Source organism: Trichomonas vaginalis, chromosome V, assembly GCF_026262505.1.
Source record: "Trichomonas vaginalis G3 chromosome V, whole genome shotgun sequence".
In the NCBI taxonomy this organism is placed as follows: domain Eukaryota; phylum Parabasalia; order Trichomonadida; family Trichomonadidae; genus Trichomonas; species Trichomonas vaginalis.
In genome coordinates this window covers 32277114-32299610 of record NC_067207.1, presented here as the reverse complement: position 1 = coordinate 32299610, position 22497 = coordinate 32277114, and the positions used below count along the sequence as shown (strand labels likewise).

Below are 22497 nucleotides of genomic sequence, written 5' to 3'. Positions count from 1 at the left end.
TCATATACACTCTTGTTTGCTTCTAACAATGTTTGTCTCTCTTCGGTATGTGGAATTTGTCTTGGATTGAACTTAGAAATATCTAATGTCATGAAATATGAGAACAAGTGGTTGTAAAAGTCAGATGTCAAAGTTTCTGCTAAGTCGTCAAAATATTCTGTATCTTGCATATGAGAATCTGACGTTCTGACAACTACATATCTTCTGTCAGAACTTTCTAACTTCATCGGAACAGCATTGTTTGAAACCATAATGAAGTTTGCAACATTTTCACAAACTCTTTGGTCTTTATATTTTCTTTCAACAACTCCAACTTTGTCTGTTATAAGACTCTTCAAAGCATCTGAGTTCAAAATTTTTGTTGTATCTATACTTTGAAGTTCATTGCAAACTATAAGTTTCATATTCTCTATTGAGGAGTTAAATTTACCGCAGATGTTTTCTAAGTTTGTCATATTAGGGTTCGAATAGCCCTCTAACAGTTTGCATAAGATATCTGTAAAGAAAGTATTCTTACCAGTTCCTTGTTTTCCAATTATAATGAGAGCAGTTTCATTTTTAGCACTTGGATGTTGTAAGATATTTGCAAACCAACATAAGATATACTCATAGACTCTTTCGTTTCCATTGCATATAATTTCTTTGACATGGTCTAACCAAGCTTCTATAATATTTTCTTTCCATTCTACTTGTTCATATTTATATCCAGTGAAGATAGAATAGAAGTTTGGAGAAGGCGTATAAAACTTTATACCACGAACTGAAAAATCTTCTAACTTTGACAATAAGATATCCCAAGCATCTAACATCTTCATGCCAACTTGTACGACTTTTATTTTCTTAAGTTTCTGTCTACATTCTTGTTCAGACACTATTGTCGCTTTAGGTTTGTTAAAGACTACATCCCATTCTTTCATGACATAACATTCTGGGGCAGAGTCAACATAAATGACTAAACGTTTCAAATTCTCGACTGCTTTGTTATAGTCTCTAAATGGACACATATTTCTGAATGCTTGGAAGTCATAAAAATCTGAAACATCTATTCTGTACATTTTTATAAAAATAAAAAAAATATTTTTTTTATTCTTGACTTTGTTGTTGCATTTGTTGCATTTGTTGTTCTTGAGCTATTTGTTGTTGAAGTTGTTCTTGTAATACAATACTTTCACCAGTTGCATCTTCCAATTCGAAACTTTCTGCCGTCATTGACAAATACATAGGACATAAAAGTTTTACAGGAACAAAGTTTGCGTCAACTAATGTCAACGTTATACTTGCCAAAGTGTTTGAGTTCACTAAGGTTGAAAATTCTGCATTCGAATGAACAATAGGCAAACCAGCAGAGAAAGTATTGTTTATACGCATAAGTATCTTTTGGTCATAATAGTTTCTGTCGACATTCGAATAACACTTTGAACCTAAGTTTGAAACAATATATAAGATTGGTGTGCTTAATGTCAATGGAATAGACATTCCTTGTATGACACCTTTTCCTGTTATAGGAAACTGTTGGTAGTAAAAACCAGAAATAAGTTTTGTATTATAGCTCATATCGTTTATAGTAAACTCAGTCGGACATCCAAACATAATGAAACCTGCTCTAGTTGCAGCACATGTTACAACCCGTACTTAAAAGTATTAAATAATTCAACAAAACCTGTTGGTGGTATATCTGAGTAAGTATCTTCAAAGGAGTATTTTTTACCATTCACAACAATAAAGTCTTCTGGTGTCAAAAGAGCAAAACAGGCTTTAGTCGTCATTGTGTTTAAGGTTAGTTTACAATATCGTCCTTGAGGACTTTGTAAGTTTGTTGTTATAGAATTATATGACTCAGGGTTTTTAGTCGTAATAGTATAAACCATTATGTCTTCTGCCATTTACTTAGCAAATAAACTTTAATGAAATGTTGTGGTCGTCAAATATTTTTATGACGTCTGGGAAACTATACTTTAAGTTCAACGTTTCACCTCCTTTCATAACGTATATCTTGTCAATGACATTATATGAAACACCACAGCAACCAATGTCGGGTTCTATTTCTTTGATGTTTATATCGTCTGCCTCTGTCAAAAGTTTCAATAGTTCTTTCAAAACTTCATGAGGTGCAATGACATATGAGTTCACTTTTACAGGGTTGTGTTCGACCAAGTTTAACATTATACTTAAAGCTTGACAAATCTTCTCCTGAGTTTGAAGTTTGTCTTTCAGTTGTTGGTAGTCGTTTCGAATATCTGCAACAGAACTTAAGTCTCTGTTAACTTCAGGATATGTTGGTTGTTCTTTTACAGGAACTATTGTTATACCATCTTCGTCTTCGTATGGTTTCCCCACTTCAACATCTCTGTCTTTGACATTGACAATAACACTTTGACTGTTTGTTTGAGTTGGTGAATTTAACTTCACATCTGCCACCGCCATTAAACCTTTTGAAACACTTACGCTTTTATTTTTCGGAAATGACATTTTACTTAGAATAAAAAGATGGACGTATTCGGATATCTTATTGAATTGAAGCAGAACAAAGTTTATACTCACAAACAATACAAATACATTGACAGAATAGTTCTTTACACAAACAATGGAAAATGTTATAGAATAGCAGTCTTTGCTGAACCAAAATATTTTCATAAAGCAAAGAAAGTTGGTATAACTGAAATGGTGAAAGTTCTTGAAGCAGACAAAAATATAACTTCAAAACTGACCGATATTACTAAAAGAAAGTTTATAATACAATATTATGTCAAAACTGGCGTACTGTCAATATTTGACGGAGAGAAGTCAGTTCAAGAACAACTTACTGACCTGCTGCCAAAATCTGCTCGATGGAAGCTGTCGTTATGCCAATCTGAGGAGCCCAGCAGGTTTCATCGAACGAATCTTCAAAAGAGCATCTTCCGTGAAAAGTGCTATTGGTTTTGTAAACTTCTTTGCTTTCATTCATCTGGACCGTCTCTGTCACCAGTATATTGTATTTGTACAGTACCAACAGTTGAAATACCACCCATAAAGTCTCTGAGTCAGCAAATGGAATGCCAAGCAAAAGTTTGAACGGTCTCCATTTGTATATTGAGTTTTTTGACCTCCTGTATGAGTCCATACTTTCACATATGGCATAATAGAACTTTGCATTTCAGGGTTAATGGTTGTTGTGAAGTTGTTGTTAAAGTTCATAGCATCTAATGTCAAGTTGTATGACCTCATATCCTCAACTGTAGAATATTCTTCTCTTGGATAATATTTGCCATCTATGTTTATATGATATTTAATACCAGGGTTGTAGAAACAAGAATAGTCATTTATAGTTCGTCTGAACAGTAAAACATAGTATCTGCATGTTTCATTGCAGTTGTTAAGGCAATATCTGTTCTTGCACCTGGGTCAGCACTTTGGTTTCCAACTTCACCTGCAAAGTCTTTGACAGATATTTGGTGTATAGGGAACATAAGTGGAACTGCAATATATTTGGCAGCTAAAGCATTTGAAATATCTGGGTCCAACATATAAACGGCAAGTCTGCTTTCTATTCTCTTGCATTCAAATTTTTCGCATGTGAACTTAACTGGGTCCCAAGCAGTTCCAGCAGCATTGAAATAATAGTTTACTTCATTGTTGAAGTTTGAGAAACCAAAGTCTAAGTCAACTTTGTCTTTGCAAAATTCGGCGAATGACGTTTGATTTGTTCCTTTACGTCTGTAAGAGTGAATGGGTCTTGTGTTGGTGCAATGACTAAGTTATTTTTGCTTGGAGTAAGTTCAATAGAAATTTTTCCTGCCCAGTTTGGTAAGTATCTTAAAAACCTGAAGATGAGGAAAGATGACAAAGGAACTCTAAGTTTCAGTTTTACTTTAGTGGCAGCAGTTCCATCTGAACCAGAAAGGTTAACATAAACTCCTGGAACGTTAGGGTCAAGTCTTCTTATTTTCTCAATATTTGCATACTGGTCTGTTTGTTCTCTAGCTTGTGGTTGTACTGAGTTTCTCAAAGCGAACCATTCATAGTTTGCCCATGTTACTGTTTGAACTAAGTCAGAGTTAGAATATATCTTATATCCCATGAAAACTTCTGGAGCATATTGGTATCCGACATAGAAAATTCCATTGCAACCTTTCTTGTCAGACAACTTGGCAGAAGGTTTTATTTCAATGTCTTGTTCCACGTATAAGAATGAGTTGTCAATAGAAATAATGTGAAACCTGTCGCAAGCAATATCTACTGTTGTTGAAGAAACCTTCTCCAAACTCACCTACGTTTCCATAAGAAACAGCAGTTGTATATTCGTAAGTTCCAGGAACTATTTCTGACCTTCTAATGGCATTGTCGCATTCGTTATACCATTCGGAAACATTTCCGTTCATGGCATCCAAAACTGTTGGCTTATATTCTGAGCGGCGTACATTTCATATGGGTAAAAATATAGAATAGTTGGATTTATGTGTCATAATAGAACCCACTCGGACCAAGCTTTACTTTCTTCCTGACTGAGTTTTTAACTCTTCTTTTTCCTTCATTGCCACTACTTTCACTAGATGAAGTTACTTCTTCACTACTTTCACTTTGTTCTACTCTTCTCTTCTTCTTTGGTGTCGCTTTTGGTAACTTGCCCTCTGCTTCAAGTTGTAGCATCTTTGCTCATGTTCACCTAGTATGTTGTAAATTTCCCATGTCCTTTTTGCCTTTGGGCTCTGGTCGCCCATCTCAGGTAACCTATATCCTAGAAAGATTTTGTCATAGTTTGTATTTGAGTCTTCGCGTATTGTTTGCATGACTCTTTCCTGAGTTTCCGGTTCAAGCTCTTCAAACAGAGCTTGTCCATATGGAATAAGCTCGTTTCCAAATATATGTTTTTGTAGCCATTCTGGTTTTCTTTCCATGTTACCAATAATATCTTTTGTGAATGGGAAAGCTTTTACCCAACGTTTCAGTCTTGCGTCATTTATTTCTGTAGTTGGTTTTATTTTGTCATGGAACATGTTTTCAATACTAACATTTCATTTGGTACTGTCCATTTGAGTTTTCTTAAATATTCATCCCTTCTCAGTTCATTGTCTGCAAAGTAAGTTTTTATGACATTTTGCAAACTTTCGTTTGCAAGGTCATGTACAATAGGTTCTCTTCCTTCTCTCTCCCTAACTTTCTTTCTAAACTCTTCACCAAATATACCATCTCTATGGTTCTGTGTAGTTCTTTGAGATAAATGTTTCTAGAACGTCAGGTGTTATATTTCCATCAGCCATGTTCATTTCATACTGGTCTAAAATATCTGCATGTTTCATATCTTTCAATGGCATTAAAGCCGCGCTGAAAATACCAGCTATATCTGGTTCACCATTCACTTCCATTGCGTCTACAACTTCTTGGAATTGTGGTTGTAAGTTTATGAACCACCTATCCGGATTAGCTTTATGACCCCATCTCATTGTAGTTCCATAGTCTGCAGAAACAAAAGTAGGTTTGTTTCCATATTGGCTAGGTTCTGAATGAACTTTAAACAATGTTTCATTTCTATATGTTTTGTTGAAATTTAACCTTTTATTTTCACCGAGTTCAGCCAAAGATTGAACGTTATATGGTCGTAAGTAAAAAGGATTGTTGTATTTGCGTACATTTTCTTTCAGTACTTCCATTCTATGCTGAATATTTTCATCTGATGTTGGAGTCTTTTGTATGTCGGCGAACATTTTTCGATATTCTTCTACTCTGTCAGCCGAATTTTTCTTAGACTCTTGGAAAGATTCCATATTCTCCGCATACACTTGTTGAGGGTCAAGATTTTTCGGCTGTTCCAAATCTTCATCTAGTTCTGTGAAGTTAGTTTCCAAAGGAGGGATTTGTTCGTTTCCTTCAGGCTCTTCTAGCTGTTGTGTTGCTGAACTATTTCTTCCATGTCTGGTTGTATCTGAACTTCTTCCTGTGGAGTTTCTTGTACCTCATCTGCTGGCATTTCATATATTCCGAGACCGTTTTAACAAGTTCCTATCTAAGTCATCCGGACTCATAAACCTTTCTTCTTTCGTTCCGTCTCTATTTTTTACGCGTTTCATGAAGAGAGTTGAATTATCATTTAGCTCTGACACCAAATATCTCGGAGTAAATTCATTCATGTCATTTGGATGATATGCTATTAAATCATATCCCTTAGCGAGCTTGTATTTTCCAGGTTTGAAATTATATCCCATTTGGTGCTGAACCATAAAGCTAAATAGGTTCGGGTCAGTATTTCCTTCCTTGAACTTTCTAATAGCTTCTTTATATCTGTCACTAAAGTCAAGAGTATCTGGGTAACCATAATCTTCCTTAAGCATTTTTAAGAATTCTTGGTTTCCTTGTTCTCTACTTCTTTTATGTCCTTGCTCTGTTTGTGGTTGTTGCTGTGCAGGGTTTTGAACTGTTGGTTGTTGTGTAGTGTTTTGAACTGTTGGTTGTTGTGTAGTGTTTTGAACTGTTGGTTGTGGTGCTGGATTTGGTTGTGGTGCTGGATTTGGTGCATGCCTGTGTCTGTGTCCATGTGACGATGTAAATGTTTTAGGTAGTCCTGGTGCAGGTGCTTCTCTTGGAGGGTTTGGTGGTATATAAGTTCCACCAGCTGGCACATATGTTCCATCTGCAGCATAATGTCCTACCTGACTTTTCGTTTTTAAGAAAGCATTTACTAGGTCTGTTTTGGTCTGTTGTAACTCTTTTTCTTGACTTTCCACAACAGTTGCTCTAACGGCGTCATAGGCACTTTGAACTGCCTGTCTCGTTGCTGCATCTGTTATTTTCGTCATATTTTGTGCTACTTCTTTTAACTCTTTGTCGAAACCTTCAGACTTCAGTTTCTTTCCAGATGAGAAGTCGTTCACTAGTTTCACCTTACTATGAAGAGCTTCGAAGGCATTCTTAAAGTCAGCATTCATTAAAGCTTCATTTGAACTGTCTTCATCCGCTTGTATTTTTGTCCTTATTGACCCTATAAGTTGGGCTGCTTTAGCGTTGGCTTGGGCATCTAACCAGTCATTATTAGCTTTTATATATTCTGCGCTTTTCATTGCCTTTTGCATGGCTGCGTCGTTATTTTTACTTTCTTGTGCTAAGTTTTCATACTGTACGGTTTGGTTTTGCAACTGTAAAAGTTTTTCTGCCTTTACATTTGCTTCAACTTCTTTTTATACTCATCGCTATCCATATATGTCTTCAGGGCTTTTTGTTTTATCTCTTCATCTTTCAGTACTTTATATTGAGTAGTATGGTTTTTCAAATTTATAACATCTTGTTCCATTTTTGCTACTTCTGCTGCTTTTTCTGACACTTTTTTCGCATATTCCTCTGTACTTAGTTCTTTCAGTTGTTCTTCTTTCTTCTTTTTCTCTACGTTTAACTCATTGAGTTTCTTTGTGTGTCTGTCATATTCTAGTTTCTTTTCGTTTTCATTTATTTGTTTCTGTATGTCTATGTTTGACTTTTTGACATCTGTTATTTGATTTTTGAGTGAACTCAAATTCATTTGACTTTGAGGGTTATAAGCTGTTCCGTCTGCAGCTCCACCATAGCCTGCCATTTTCGCTAAAAGTGCCGCTCTTAAACCTCCACTCTGTGCACCAATAACTCGGTTTAAAAGCATAGGGTTGCTTGACATTTGTTGCAACATAGTGGGGTCATTCATCATTTGTTGTTGCAACTGTTGTTGTGGTGTCAGTTTTACTATTGGATGTTTCAATGCTCCCTTCCTCTTACGTATATTCTTACGTAGCTTACGTGGCATTTTAAGTGAAGTTAAAAAGCGGTTTTTGACAGATGTATATATGACACTTTTTGTTCAGCACAAAAAACTACTCGGTCAAAGTGTTGTCAGTTTTGTAAAATAACCGTCCTATCTCATTCTATAAGGGAGAAAAGGCTTCTCAAAGTATACTTCCTTGGAACGCCTGTAACTTTTACTGTAGCGATGATAGACCCTTACTTGTCCGGACAAAGTTATACTATTTTGAGTGCTCTACAAAAAAGTCAACGGCTGGTCGGCTGGGGTTCGGTCCTCCTCTTGGGTCTTGGGAAAAATTTCTTATGGGCTAGAGGGCGCAACGCGCCTGGAAGCCCTTCGATTAAAAACTTCATTTATACTAAACATCTTCGGGGCTAGAGGGCGCAACGCGCCTGGAAGCCCTTCGATTAAAAACTTCATTTATACTAAACATCTTCAGGGCCAGAGGGCACGAAGTGCCTGGAAGCCCCACTACCTTTTTTTTTTTTTTTTTTTTTTTTGATAATGTTAGAGTACAAAGATTGTTTAATAAAACTATAAGGTTATTAAATTTATGGAAGGAAATAATCTATTAAATCTGAATACAAAACATTTATGTCACCTTTTAAGAGCATTCAAAATGTCGTTCATAAAACTTTTGAAAGGTTTACATTTATGGGCATGATTAGTTTGCCAACACTTGAAACAGTGAATTAAAATATTAAAATAATATGAATTCATCATGATTCTTTGTTATATCTGAACAAAAAGCGAGCCTGACAGCTAACAACTTTTTGAGATAATCTTAATTGTATGAGATTTATGAAAAAGTGGATGTAGATAAATCTTTTGACTCGCAGATTTTTTCCTTCTTTATGCATATTATGATAGGACGAAAATATATGAGTTCTCACTTTGATATGAGTAAATGAATTTGAATCGCAATAAATAAATATTTTATTATTATAATACATACATGATAGGTTGCATATAAATAACGCAATCAGATGTAGCCCAGATAACACATTTCTTTTCCTCAACATATTTCATGTCAATGATGTTCTCGTTCAATGTGGAGAAATGTTTGATATCGATAGTGCTGTCACCGACGTTGAAACATAAAATTTGATCTCGAACTGGTCCAAAAACAACAACATCGTTGCCTTTAAATGAATATGTGCATGAAAACCGGACATCGAATTCTTCATCAACTCGGGAAATAACTGTGCCATTGCATGTCAAAACAACAATGCTATCAAAACTGAAAACAACAACAAAGCCATAATCTTTTGTAATTGATACTTTTGTGATTGTTTTGTCGGTAACTTTGACCGAATTAAGTAAAATGGAATTATTCATGTCAAAAACATTGATGTATCCATCATGTGTTCCAACACAAACAATACCATGATCTGGATTGAAGTCAAAACATGAAATACAATCAAAATATACTTTGACTTCATTGAAAGGCGATGAAAAGTCTGGGAATTTAAAGATTTGGATATTTCCGACTTTTGAACATAATGCAAAGAAAATTCCGAAACTCGCTGATAAAGAAAAGTCTGTAGAACAAATGATGTCTGTTTTGATTTCATCATCTTTGAAGATAGAGATTTCATTGTCGCTTTTATTGAAAAGAATTAAATTATCATGGATTTTTAATGCATCTTTGATATGGCCTTGGATTTTGATAATTTTCTTTTCTGTATCTTTTTGTTCGACTGAGAAATTGTCATCTGAAACACATATTGTTTTATCACCAATCAAAAACAATTTCGAATATGGAACAAATTTAGCATCATGAATGAAATTTTGTTCTGTGTTTTCATTAGACATTTCTGTGATGAAAGGAATTGAATTTTGTTTGACGTGTAACAACTTTTCCCAAAGAATTTCATATGATTCTGATTCTTCATTGCTTTGTTTGTCTTCTATTCCAAATGTGTCTTTAACAAATCTCTCGATATCTTCAATTTTTCTTTGATTTATTTTCGTTTTTTGGTTAAAAGATGAATGAACAACATCTCTGTTGTTTATCTCGCTCTGATCAACATCAATATCAATGTTTTCATCATCATACAAATTAAATTCATTTTCTTTGTCTTTTCTCGGTGAAATTTCGCCAGAACTTGGATTTTTCTCAGAAATTTTGGATTTTTTGTCACTTTTTGTTAAATCTTGATTTAATTTTAATGAATTCAAGATTTTTTGAGTGTGGAATTCAGGAATAAACATGTCATTTGGATCCAAATCAAAAGGTAACAAGATTTTGTTGTTTTCTTTGTAAGATTTTCCAAAGAAAATGTTGATCAAAATGAGAAAAGTCAAATTAGAAATTTCATTTTCTTTCCATTTCTTGAACAAACCAATTTTTCTAATATATAATTCAGCAGGAATATCTTGGAAGAAAATCAGATTTGGCATGTTAAAAGCGGACAATTTGTTCATTATATCAGTGTTCTTTCTTGGATAGAAATCCAAATAAATCGATTTTCCTGTCAACAAGAAAAATTCGATTTTAGATTGATCGCGAATTAAAATGTGTTGAATATTCGAAAAATCAACATCAATTTTGTTTTTGTTTTCTTTCAACAATGTAAATGATTTCTTCTGCAAATAGAAGAAACAATTCTCTGTTGACTTTTTCTCGATCTTTTGGGCTTTGAAAGGAATCGAAAAATTCAAAAATTCTGTGTTTTCTAATTCGTAATTTTGAGAAATTTTTGGAGTCTTCAAAACAATTTTCAGTCTTGTTTTGAAGAAAAATGATGTTGTTCGATCAGAAATTCGCAATTTTGTGTTGAAACTGTATCTCCAAATTGATCTCTGATTAATAAATCTCTTCATAATAAATTCACGAGATTTATTTGCCAAAAAGTCAAGTTTTTCTTTGTTTTCTTGGAATTCTGACAAAATTGACATAGTTTGTTCGACCATTTCATTGTAATTTATTCTATGAATAATGGATTTGATTTCGAACAATGTCTTTAAGATGTCAATTTTTCTGTCATCCAACATTTTGTTAATTTCTTCATAATTCTCTAAAATTATTTTACAAAGCTCATTTTGATTTTCTTTCGATGAATTCGTGTAATCAATAATTTGACAAAGAACTTCCGACTTCAAGATTTGACAAATTTTACAAAAACTCAATAAAGAAGACAACAAATCTCTCATGTCTAATGATTTGATCAATGAAAGATTTGTTCTAATATCTTCTATTCTAAATAAATCATTAAGAATAAAATGATCTGTCACTTTTTCATTAATTTTATCTTTTTCGACATAATCATCGAAATCAAATTCTTCTGTATCATCTTCGAAACTCATTTCCGGAGCCATTCTTGATTTCTGGATATCAATTAAATTGATTTGTTGTTTTGTTTCGATAAACAAAATTTCGAAACATTCTTTGAACAAATTCGAATCGAAATCAAGACAAATCAAAGAAACTAAAACTTGTGCTTTGTGGTATTTCAAATCTGAATGATATATAGATTGAATAATATCAAAACAATTCAAAACAGAAGTCAAACTTTCATAAGAAAATGGATTTCTTGTTGAAACTTGACAAATAAATTTCATTATTTCAGGTTCTTCATCATATTTCACTTGAGAAAAACAATATATCGGAACTAAATACCAACATTTTTGGGATCGAACTGCTTCTACAAATTTATCATCTTCTATCCATGCCAATAAGTATCTATAAAGAGTTTTCCTGAAATCACCATTTTCTTTGTTTAAAAATGCTAAATGTAAAAAGATTGGATAAGATAAAGGAACTAATTCCAACAAATTAAAACTCAACAAAAAATCAAAACCTAAATTATCATGTAATTCAGGAATTCTATCACTTCTACTTAGTATATCTGAAAGAGAAGAATTAATTGCCCTTAGTTTTGTTTGTATTTGAGAAATGTCACTTTTCATTGATGTATTGAATAAATAAATTAAATTAATCAAATTAACATTGAATAAATTTTCTTCTGACAAGTTATAAAGTGATTTAACAATTGTTTCTGTTAATTCAAAGTTCAAATAAGTATCAATAGAAAGTAAAGCATCAATAGATTTTTGTGTTCCTTTGACAATTTTCGAGAATTTTTGACCAATTTCTAATAAAATCAATTTCATTTTTCTGTCTTGAGAAAGTTTCGCGTTGACAAAAATAAAATCAATATCTTCTTGATTAATAACATTCGAACAATTCTCAATTAACATCTTTTGTATTAATCTATTACATTTCTCTATATCTACATTCGAATCCCTTTCCAAATTAGAAACAAAATTAACTTCATTTTTCTCAAAATAAAAATATTTTCTGAGATTTACGATTATTTTCTTAACAAAATTTTCTGTTTTTTGGAATTCGTAACCTTTTAACAAATAAGAATACCAATGCTGAACAATCTTTTGCAGGTCTGCACTTCTTACCCATAATTCGAAATTCATTAGAATGTTTGAATACAAAGAAAACAATGATTCTTCTGTTTTACAAACATCCAAAGCCATATAAAACTTGTTATACAAATTAAAAGATAAAATTGATGGATTTTGCTGCAACAAAAGTGAAGGAATCAAAGAGAAGAACTTGTAAAACATGTCAGAGTAAATATGTTTCAAAAAATCAATAATTAAAACTTGATTAACAAATTCCAATTTGTCGAATAACAAGAAAGCAGGAGTAATGTTTTCAATTGGATAATACAATCTAAAAACATCAAAAATATTTGGTAATTCAGGTATATATCCTTTGAACGGTTTTTGTAAAACAAAATTATATTTTTGTTCATTTTTCTTTGGATAAGAAAACAAAACAGGAACAATTTCATTTTGGTTTTTGTTTTCATATAAATTCCAATGTTCTTGTCTTGTTATTAATCTTCCATACATCACAAGATCTTTAACAATTACTGCTGATAATAATTCATTTTTGCTGCATTTTTGTTTTAGATTGTTTCCAAAAGTTATTTTCGTTTTTGTATTTAATTCATCTAAAAACGAAATTGTGTTTTGGAAGAAACCAGATTGATCAATGAAAACAGTTATAGTTAAACTAGAATTACTTTCATCCAAAGATAAAGACAACGTCAGAAAATGCCAACAAGAAAATTGAATACTTTTCATCAAAGAAAATTCAGAAACTTTCGTTTGTTGCTGTAATTTGCATGCAATTGTATCTTTTTTCAGCCAAATATTAAACAAAGGAGTATTATCTTCTAATACTGATGAAAGAATACTTAATTCGAAATGGTTTTTCACTTGTAATTCATCATCAATGAAAAACCAAAAACTCAAAGAAGAATTTTTCAATAAATCTGATGTTGAAACACCAAAAATATTGAAATAAATCATTGGATTCGATATTGGTAACATATTATTTAAATTTGATAGTTTTGGAATTAAAATAGTTATAAATTCTTGTGAAAGTTCACTTTTGTGTAAAATTATTTCCATTATTTTTTCCGCGCAACTCAAATTTGATTTATAAGATAAAATTGTCGCTAAATCTGAAATGATTTTTAAGATGTCACTTTTTGATGTAAAGTTCTTAATTCTAAAACCTCTAAAAACGAAATCATTTGGAAAATTAATGATTAAATCAAGCAGAATCGAGTCCAATCCGGATTCTTCAGTTTCTATTCTATTGAAAAATGAAAATTCCATGACTTTTGCCATGTAAACTAAAAATTCTGACAATTTTGACATAAAAGAAAAAATAGAGACAAAAAATGTAATTAAATTCTTTCTTTTGATGAGGAAAGAATGATTATCATATGTTGTTGTACATCCTGAAAACAAACTAAGAAGTTTTGTTGTCAAATTTTCACAATTTTCTTGTTCATTTATTTGGATAATTGTATTTGCAAGTTTTAACAATCTCGAATCATCCAAATTAACATTGGAAAACATAAAACATGAAATTAACAAATTTAAAGTTATTACTAATTTTTTTTGTGTTGGCATTTTTTCCAAAAATTGAACAACTGTGTTTGGCAAAATTTTGATTTTGTAAACCAATTCAGAATTTACAGAAACAACAGAAGAAACAACTTCAATCAGTTGGAAACCTATGTCATAATACTTGTTTTTTGATATCAAAATATTCAAACTATTATTTACAAAAGTGACAGCTGATTTAACGTCTTCTTTTTCTCTCAAAATTGATTCAATTTTTTTCGTTATCAAATTCCTGAAAATTTCGAAGTTTATCGCTTTCATGAACACGTCTACAAAGTAATTCATCTTCATACAGCTCTGACTAACTTCTAATAATCGTGAATTATAAATAAAAAGTGACATTCTTGCAAGAAAAAGTGACTTTTGAAAATTTTCATTTTCTTTTGATTTTGAAATCAACAAATCGCAATCAGAACATGAATAATAGATAGCCTTGAGTATGTTCTTTGAAATCAGAAGGTTTTGGTCAACATTTCTGATTGAATTTGTCAAATAAGAAATAATTTCTGCAAATAACAAAGGAGAATTCTGGAATTTGTCAATAAACCATGTGAAATATTCATTGTTCGATTGTGCAATGATGTTTACAACCTTTGAACGCACAAAAACAGTAAATTCATCAAAATCACAGTTATAAATTGTTGCTGAAGGGTTAAATACCAAAGGATCAGTCATAACATCATATAAATTGTCTGTTAGAGGGATATTAAACAATTCAATTAAAAATAAAAATGGAATATATTTTTCGTCATGAGAAAAATGAAGAAAACATGAAATAATGGATGATGTAATCGTGTCCTTGTAACATTCTTGTATTTTTGAGCCAATATTCATGAATTCCGAAATCATTACATTTTTCTTGTGGAATAACAAGGAATTGTAAGTCAAACTCGATGTATTCTTAATTGTATTGATGTCTGCGTTTATTACTAATTCTGTTTCTTGTTCAATTACTCGAGATTTCGGTCTATTAAGATTTATATAAGGAAAATCTGTTGATTTCAAGAAATTAAGCTTGTTTTTAGTTAGTCCGTAAACTAACTTAGCGAATTTGTTTAACAGTAGCTCTATTTCGTCACATATAAAATGGGAACCGTATTTGAATAGTAATAATATAAGTTTTTCATCGCAGCTACTAATATCTGTTGATAAAACATCCAAAATTTCTGTCGGTTTGAGCGTGTTGCAAGAGCTTGGCAAATAATCAATCAATTCCATGAGAGTATTAGCAAGATTTGTAATTTCGTAGGTATCTTCTCTACTCTGGAAGATTTTTGAAAATGCCGCTAATTGAAAAAAGGCTGTTTCGTTGCCTCTTAGTGCAATATTGCAATATTGAGCAAATTGTAAGATGAACTCTTCATTAAAACTGCTGAAATTCTTTGTAAGAATATCGGACAATATGTTGTCATATATGAATAATGCTAACTTTTCGCCTATGGCAGAATGATAATAAGATAAAAGTAAAATTAATAATTGAACGATGTCATTTTCATCCGAAACATTGTGTGATAGCAACCCAAAAGAATAAAACGCAACAAATGGTAAAATTAATTTTCCGGGGATTTTATTTGTTTTTTCGAATGACAAAAGTAGGCTTAAACTCTCTTTGGTAGCAACCAGTGGTATTTGCATGCATTTAATTGACTCTCGGAGATCTTTTGTCAGATTGTAATGAGAAATCGCTTTTTCTCTTTCAATTTGATCGACAACTGGAATATTCTGCTCCATGAGGAATCTTTGTACCATCGGATCACTAATTTCGACTCTGAAATCAGATGCTAGATAAGAAAGAAGTGTCGAAAAATTCTCACTCTCTGTCATCTGAAAAAAATACAACGATAAAAAATCTCAATTGAGAGTTGAAATTGAATGTTAAAATCATATATATCTTATTTATAATATTATTATCTTATTCACGTAAAGTGTAAATTTCTGAAAAATTCAGTAAAAATTGATAAGAAATTTGACAGATGAAAAAAAAAAGTAACAGCCATAAAATTTATTTTTAAATAACAATACAATATATAATATTATAATTATTTCTGAGAGAAAGGATCGACCAATTCCACTCCACATTGAGAAGAAAGTTCTTTCCAAATTTCTAATCTTTGTGACTTCTGTGCTTGAGGATTTGGAGCAGGGATAAGCTTAATCTGTGGGGCAGCGTTATTAATAGATATAAGTGCCTGTTTGGCTGCCATTCTGACCTCTTCTGACCAATGTTTCGTTTGCATTTCTTCGGCAACTGAATAAAGAGCTCTGACGTAATGCCCGTAAGTCTGTAAGAACTCAAAGATAAAAGTAACGTTAGAACTGATCGTAAGTGCTGAAAACGAGACTTTGTGGTTGTCGCTTTTCGCTGATTCAATAATATGATTAAACATTGGTACTACGTATGGTGTAATTTTATTTGGCCCAGCTATTGTAACAATCGATGAAAAATGGTGTAAAAAACAGACAATGTTTGATGAACAAGTTACTGGCCATGATTTTAGCATTTTCGATAAGCAAGTTTCAGCTAGTGATTCATTCTTAGAGTAGGCAAACGAAAGAACTCGATTTAGAGGCGAATAATATTTGTACGCAAAATTATTAAGCAAAGCAGGGATGAAAAGCGTTAAAGTGAGAGTATTTGATGATTCATCCCACGCATCACTGCTTGATCTGTAATAGAGGTCTAAAAATTTCATTACGGTCGAAATTCCGTAAAAAGTATGAATTCCGTCAAGGAAATTCTGTATAATGACTGTCGAAGCACTAACAAATTTGGTTGAAATATCAGCCCAACTCTTGAAAATAGACAAAACAATTGATTCAATCACTGTTACTTCTCTTGGATCTGGTGATAATAAGTTCATAAACAGCTTTTCTGCATTCTTATTCATAAGCCAATCTATTGTTGCCTTAGGAAATGCATTTGTGATGAGACATTGTAATAATGAATAAATATTCTTTAAATCTTTCCATACATCTAAAGATTTAACGAAAGGGTCGTCGTTATATTCATCAAGGTATGTCATATCATCGAAAGGTCTAAAAATAATCTCTCCAATCGTATTATATAAGTGTAATGTTGTTTCTTCTGAAATGCACAGATAACTATCGGAAGATCTAGCTTCTATTGCAAATTGTGAAACTTGTTTTATGTCTGGTTTTAAAGAAAGGATCTTTTGGGTTAATTCTTTATTAATTTGGCCAGGGAGAGCATTTCCTCCAGAAAAATAGTTCGTTGAAAGTGCTCTATTATTGGAATTATCATTGAGTGATGGTAAAAGCTGAGTAGTTGATCGAGGATTTTGGAAAACGCCTGAATTCATGATTTTAACCGTAGGCCTTGCTGTATTTGTGTGTATTCCCAGAATGCTTGATATTGAGCGTCCTCTATTACCCATCACTGGTCTCAGAGAAGCGCTCAAAGGCGTACGGTTCATGGGATAAATAAGTATACAAAAATAAATTAAAAAAAATTCAGAAATAAAATTTTAAAATGCTAGAGAATTTGGAAATATCAATAACTTTAATTTTCAAAACTGCTCAAAAATTGTGAAGTTCAAACATTTTTACTTTTCGAAGATTGTTTGGATGATAATAATTAAAATTATGAAAATTAAAAATAATGACACTTTTAATATTTGAATAAAATTCTCAAATCTTTGATTACAGACGCAACATATGGTATCACTTTGTGGAACTTCAGTACATTCGATGTATAAGTATAACCATATAACTTATTCCGTTTTTGAGCAAAAATTATATCAAAAATCAAGTAATTCGTTGCTTTATTAATGTTATATGCGTTGAAACGTTCTAAAACATAAGCATTAATCCATACATTGGATGGATTCATATTTGAAAAAAACAAACAAAATTTTATAAGAGTAATAGTTAAAAAAAGTTCGTTAACAGCAGCCCTTCTTTTGATTGCTATTATTACCATTTCCTTCCGTAAGTTGAATGCCATCTTCGGTGGGAGGATTATCTCTAATCATCTGAATTAATCTTTCGAATGATTCTACAACGTTTGACACAAACTCGGCTGATGTTTCGAAAAATGGCAAATCATGCTCGTTTGCAAACCTTGTACCTTCTTCTGTAGAAACTTCTCGATCATTTCCTAGATCCGATTTATTTCCAACTAAAATAATACGTCTATCTCTAGGTATATTTGCCAAAATAGATTCAATTTCTGTAAAAGAATCTCTTCTTGTAATATCATAAACTAAAATAACGCCTTGAACAGCATGAGTTAGAGCGTACGATGAAGACCTAAATTTTTCTTGACCAGCAGTATCATAAATTTGTATTTGATAATTGACACCTTCATAATTATAAATTCGACTGATGAATTCAGATTGTAAAGTAGGAAGAGTATCTTGATTAAATTCGTCATCTGCAAATCTTCTTATTAATGAGGTTTTCCCAACACTATGGTCTCCAAAAAGCGCAATTTTAACTTTTCTCATTTTATTTCGAATGGAAATTTTATGACAAATAAAATGAGGCAAGATTACTTGATAGAAATCCATTCCATCAACCAGAATCAATAACTTATAAAGAAAATCTATTATATCAGCTATATTAGGAAGTTAACAATGATACTTTCGATTTTATCAACAAATTTTGAATCAAAATTATGGTAGGAAATAAAAAATATCAAGAATTAGTAAGTCAATTATTTACAAACAACAAAATATAGATATATTACAGCCAATGGTCAGATATAAACAAAATATTTTTCTTATTGATTAAAAATCAATGAGATTCGTAAGAAAATTATAAAACCTGGCTGTTTCATCGCTTACTGTTTGTTTAATATTAGCAAGCGAGAGTAGATTTAATTTTTCATTTAAAGTTTTTGTGACTTTTGTTAATGTTTTAAGTGAAAAACTATTGGATATGTAAAGGTGTTCGCCATTTGAGATTCCATAAAATCCAAAAGTTAATGTGTTAACTAAAAACATATTATTGTAGTAAATCAGTATAGATCCATTGATTTGAAGTTTCTTTTCTATAACAGCAACGAGATCGTTCTTATTTACTTCGATAAGAGTTGTTCCACGCTTCTCATCGTGTACATAAATCTCTATTCGTTCCATAATAGCAAAAAAAAATTATTAGTCACTTTTTTTTGTACTTGATTCAAATGAGAAAAAGCCATTTTTGATTTTCCATTTTTTACTCATTGGATTATATAAGATTTTTGGGAAATTCATCCTGACACTTTTTATATCTTGCATCACCATTATCATGTGTGTAATCATATTTCGCTAAAAACTTAGAAGATAAAAAAAATTGAATCAAAAAATTTTCTTCAGAAGATGACGAAACAGAGTTCGCATGGCGATGTGCAAATGCGAGACCTGCTTTCAGCCACCATCTCAAAGTGTGTTCAGATGCTGGCTGATTGTACGAAGTATTCTTCTTCTCCAAACGCTGCGAAGCATCGATTATTAATAAATTTAATGAAATCGCGAATACTTATCGCTAGACTACTCGTAGCACTTCGTTTCATGAAGTATCCGTGTATCAAATTACTGAATAATGTTAAAAAGAAGGAATTAAATAATAACGCGCAAATTTGTATCAAAGGATTTCAAAACATTTTACGACAGATACAAGAAAAGCCATTGGCCCCTCTAAAGATAGAAGATATAGAAGACCTTACAGAAGCAATAGAAATTAAACAGAATGAAGTTTTAAACGCGGATTTTACATTTCTCTTTATGAACAAAATTCCACAACGATTAACATTCCACAAAATCGTTAAAAATCGAGCATACTTTGCATGTAAAGGAGAATATTCATTCATTATCCGAAAATCAAAAAATAACGCTTTTAAATTGAAATTATTTACAATTAACTGGCCACCAAATCTTTCTTTCCCCGATATTTTATTAAAATACATCTCCAAGCTTATCCAATATTACTTAGAAACACCAATTTCTGCATTAACTAATATTGATAACGTTTTGCACTTAATGTACTCTACGGCGTCACTTCCTTTGTTAGCCATTGAATTTGAGAAGGTCTATAAGCTGTTTAATTACGTTCTAACACGAAAAACAAATAAATTATTCATCGCATTCGGAAAGAAATACGGTTTTCATGGTAAATTCAAGTTCGAAATGGACCATGATGTACTTAAAATCACCTCTTGTGCGCCTATTTTCGTTCCAACATCTTTATTACCAAATGATCCCTTTGTTCCTACACAATTCATTGCAACACCACATACATTCGCACTTCCGAACTCTGGACCAGCCATTCCGTCACTTTTTATTATCGGTTTACCATATGAAACTTTCAAATATGCGGAAGAATTGCTCGGATTCATGCGTGACGTATCTATTTACACGCGTCTTCGGAACATCTGGGAACCATTGATGAGATCCCTTGCATTAATGGGCGGATCTTTCCTAGAACCGAAATTTGAATACAATAAAAAAGTCAGTTCTTTATCAAGAATCGAAGTTTACAACTCCGTTGGATTCTATCTATTGAGTATTACATGCGATGCGTATACAGGAAGCTTGTTTATCGATATCTACAATACAAAAACGAAATTACATGATAATACGATTTATTCCAACGCGTATCAGCTTGGCAGCATGGTACAAGGTATAGGAATCAATCTGGTATTCAGAATAGCAACAAGAATCATGACAAACAGCATTAGTCCTTCATCTTATAATAATCCTTACATTAATTTCATGTTGTCTTATTCTAATTACTTCTATATACACTACCAGTCATCAAACGGATATCCAGCATTCGAGATTTACGATATCAATGGAAATTCTTATATTTGTCCTGATATTATCAAATCTCAAAATTTAGCAACGGCAAATTCATGGAGAAAGTTGTCGGAAACGGCTATTGCTGTCTGTAATTTCATTTTCATCCTTGAAACAGAGCGTCTTCTTAAAGAAAAAGGCTTCAAAACTGTAAGATCTCCTGTTTCTGTCGAATTTCTGGCTTCCAACTTTAGTACGTGTAAGATTTCGGTAATATCTCCAACTGCTTGGAAACTTACTGTAAAGATTCATTCTCCTTTGGTTCCTTTCTTGTTTGACAGCTCATATTCGGTAATCGGGAGCATAAAGAACGCAAGGAGTGCTGAACAGAGCGTTGAATGCTTCATGTTCTTTGCGAAAATGTTCGATATTATCGCCCATTCTTCGTTTATCCTTACAAATAACTATCATGACAAAGAATCTTGCTATTTCAGTGGATTTTTAGTTGACGATACGGTAGGTAATATCGAAGTCAAGAATTTGCCGCAAATTGCTGGCTCAAACAAGAAAAAAGTCTATTGGAAGTTGATCAATAATTTTCCATCTGTTTCCTCTGAATTGTTGATCGGCGGGGAAACGAATTGGGTTTTATCCGCGATTTTAGATCAGAAGAATCCAAGTCCCCTGTTGGCCGGATTCCTTGCTTCTTCGAGTCTTTTGATGAAGAGGATCAAGACAAACCTTAATTCTAACTGGTCAATCGTTCACCAAGGAAGTACAAACGTATTTCACTTAATTGCGTTCGAAAAGTACACGATAAGCTGTGAGATCCGACCAACTAACATTGTCTTGATATACTGTTCACCTATACCACCTGCATCTTCAGTTTTGATCCCTCTTTTGTCGGCAAAAGTTCTTGAAGCAGGAAATGGCCGGACAAACATCAGACTCCGGATGTCACTCGACGAGCTGATTAAAACATTACCGAAAATAGAGTTCTACCTCCGAAAGATTGGCCAATTCGCCGAATGTGGATTTAAATTTATTTACAGCCAGATTCCTAGACCACATATGTCGATTGATGTTAACAATATGAAGGCAGATATCTATTACGATAGCATCAATTTAAGATGTTCAGACCCCTCAATTTCGGTAATTTTACAATCGCTTCCGACAACACCGGAGTTTGTTATTTCCCTATTAAATATTCCAAACCCACAATTGCAAAAATCGTATTCTGTGGTTTTATCTGCGGTGTTTTCACTTTCGAGTGAATCTGCCGTGATTTCCGCAAAATCGGTTAATTTCAGAGGAAATAGAGTTTATCTGAGTATCTCTGGCTTCCCATTCGAAATTATCGGAACGACAGCACGATGCGGAGAAATGTCGTTCAGGACAGAAGATGTGAACGAAGTTAAAGCAGCCTTGGCCAATTTGTTTTAAGGATAACTAGAATTTTCAGCGAAATTTTGAAAAAAAGTTAATTTATAATTTGTTTTTTGTTTGTTTTTGATAATAATTAAATAAATATTGTTTTGTGTTTGTAATATGCATGAATCAATAGTTTATTTGAAAATGGGTCAGATACACCTTGGAAAATTCGGCTGTATCGGAAGGGAAAAAATAAGAGTAATCGAAGGATATTTATCGTTTCTTTATTTTTTGAATGAAAAATGACCGTTTTTTTATTAAAATTGAATATAAACAGTATCGAAACAAATCTACTATTATCATAAATGCGTGTTTGGAAATCTAAAATCTTATGCATTTAAATGGATATTGAAAATTTGAGAAATGAAAAAAGGCCGGCTTTCATTCAATTTTTGAGAATAATTTTAGTGGTATTGAAATCAATAAGATTTTAAAAATATATTATTCAAAGCATGTTCGATGATAAATCTTCGATATTATGTCTATCAAGAAATTGAATACTTCGAGATTTTAGCGAATGAATCGACAAAAAGCTGCGGAACTTAGCTATAATGGTAATACATCATATAAAAAGATGTTATCCATGATGTTTTCGACTATATTAACTTTCTTTAAGAAAAAGTAATTTGAATTTATAAATTG

General features: G+C 32.2%; 7 protein-coding genes and 2 pseudogenes across 9 annotated transcripts, besides 1 other annotated feature; 1 reads left to right on the top strand and 8 right to left on the bottom strand.

The window, feature by feature from the left end:
• Positions 1 to 8244: part of a mobile genetic element that runs on past the window's edge.
• TVAGG3_0442650 (uncharacterized protein) lies at positions 23 to 1055 on the bottom strand (the record flags this gene model as incomplete). The annotated part of the gene is made up of 1 exon (XM_051234267.1): positions 23 to 1055. A coding segment is annotated over one exon (1033 nt), but the record flags the coding sequence as incomplete, so codon positions are not given.
• TVAGG3_0442640 (protein of unknown function, DUF4106 family) lies at positions 1888 to 2424 on the bottom strand (the record flags this gene model as incomplete). Its single annotated transcript, XM_051234266.1, has 1 exon — positions 1888 to 2424. One exon carries the CDS (start codon positions 2422 to 2424, stop codon positions 1888 to 1890), a length of 537 nt encoding a protein of 178 aa, XP_051103996.1.
• Positions 3380 to 4060, bottom strand: TVAGG3_0442630 (annotated as a pseudogene). The gene has a single exon. A coding segment is annotated over exon 1 (681 nt).
• On the bottom strand, positions 4638 to 7747 carry TVAGG3_0442620 (annotated as a pseudogene). The gene has a single exon. A coding segment is annotated over exon 1 (3110 nt).
• A 442-nt stretch (positions 8245 to 8686) lies between the features above and the next one.
• TVAGG3_0442600 (WD40 repeat-like family) lies at positions 8687 to 12619 on the bottom strand (the record flags this gene model as incomplete). The annotated part of the gene is made up of 1 exon (XM_001314996.1): positions 8687 to 12619. One exon carries the CDS (start codon positions 12617 to 12619, stop codon positions 8687 to 8689), a length of 3933 nt encoding a protein of 1310 aa, XP_001315031.1.
• A 1421-nt stretch (positions 12620 to 14040) lies between these two features.
• TVAGG3_0442590 (uncharacterized protein) lies at positions 14041 to 15511 on the bottom strand (the record flags this gene model as incomplete). Its single annotated transcript, XM_001314995.2, has 1 exon — positions 14041 to 15511. A coding segment is annotated over one exon (1471 nt), but the record flags the coding sequence as incomplete, so codon positions are not given.
• A 152-nt stretch (positions 15512 to 15663) lies between these two features.
• TVAGG3_0442580 (protein phosphatase regulator protein) lies at positions 15664 to 17122 on the bottom strand (the record flags this gene model as incomplete). Its single annotated transcript, XM_001314994.2, has 1 exon — positions 15727 to 17121. One exon carries the CDS (start codon positions 17119 to 17121, stop codon positions 15727 to 15729), a length of 1395 nt encoding a protein of 464 aa, XP_001315029.2.
• A 154-nt stretch (positions 17123 to 17276) lies between these two features.
• On the bottom strand, positions 17277 to 18169 carry TVAGG3_0442570 (GTPase protein; the record flags this gene model as incomplete). Its single annotated transcript, XM_001314993.1, has 1 exon — positions 17590 to 18153. The coding sequence occupies one exon, from the start codon at positions 18151 to 18153 to the stop codon at positions 17590 to 17592; it is 564 nt and encodes a 187-aa protein (XP_001315028.1).
• An 839-nt stretch (positions 18170 to 19008) lies between these two features.
• Positions 19009 to 21926, top strand: TVAGG3_0442560 (uncharacterized protein; the record flags this gene model as incomplete). The annotated part of the gene is made up of 1 exon (XM_001314992.1): positions 19009 to 21867. One exon carries the CDS (start codon positions 19009 to 19011, stop codon positions 21865 to 21867), a length of 2859 nt encoding a protein of 952 aa, XP_001315027.1.
• Between the last annotated feature and the right edge of the window lie 571 nt (positions 21927 to 22497).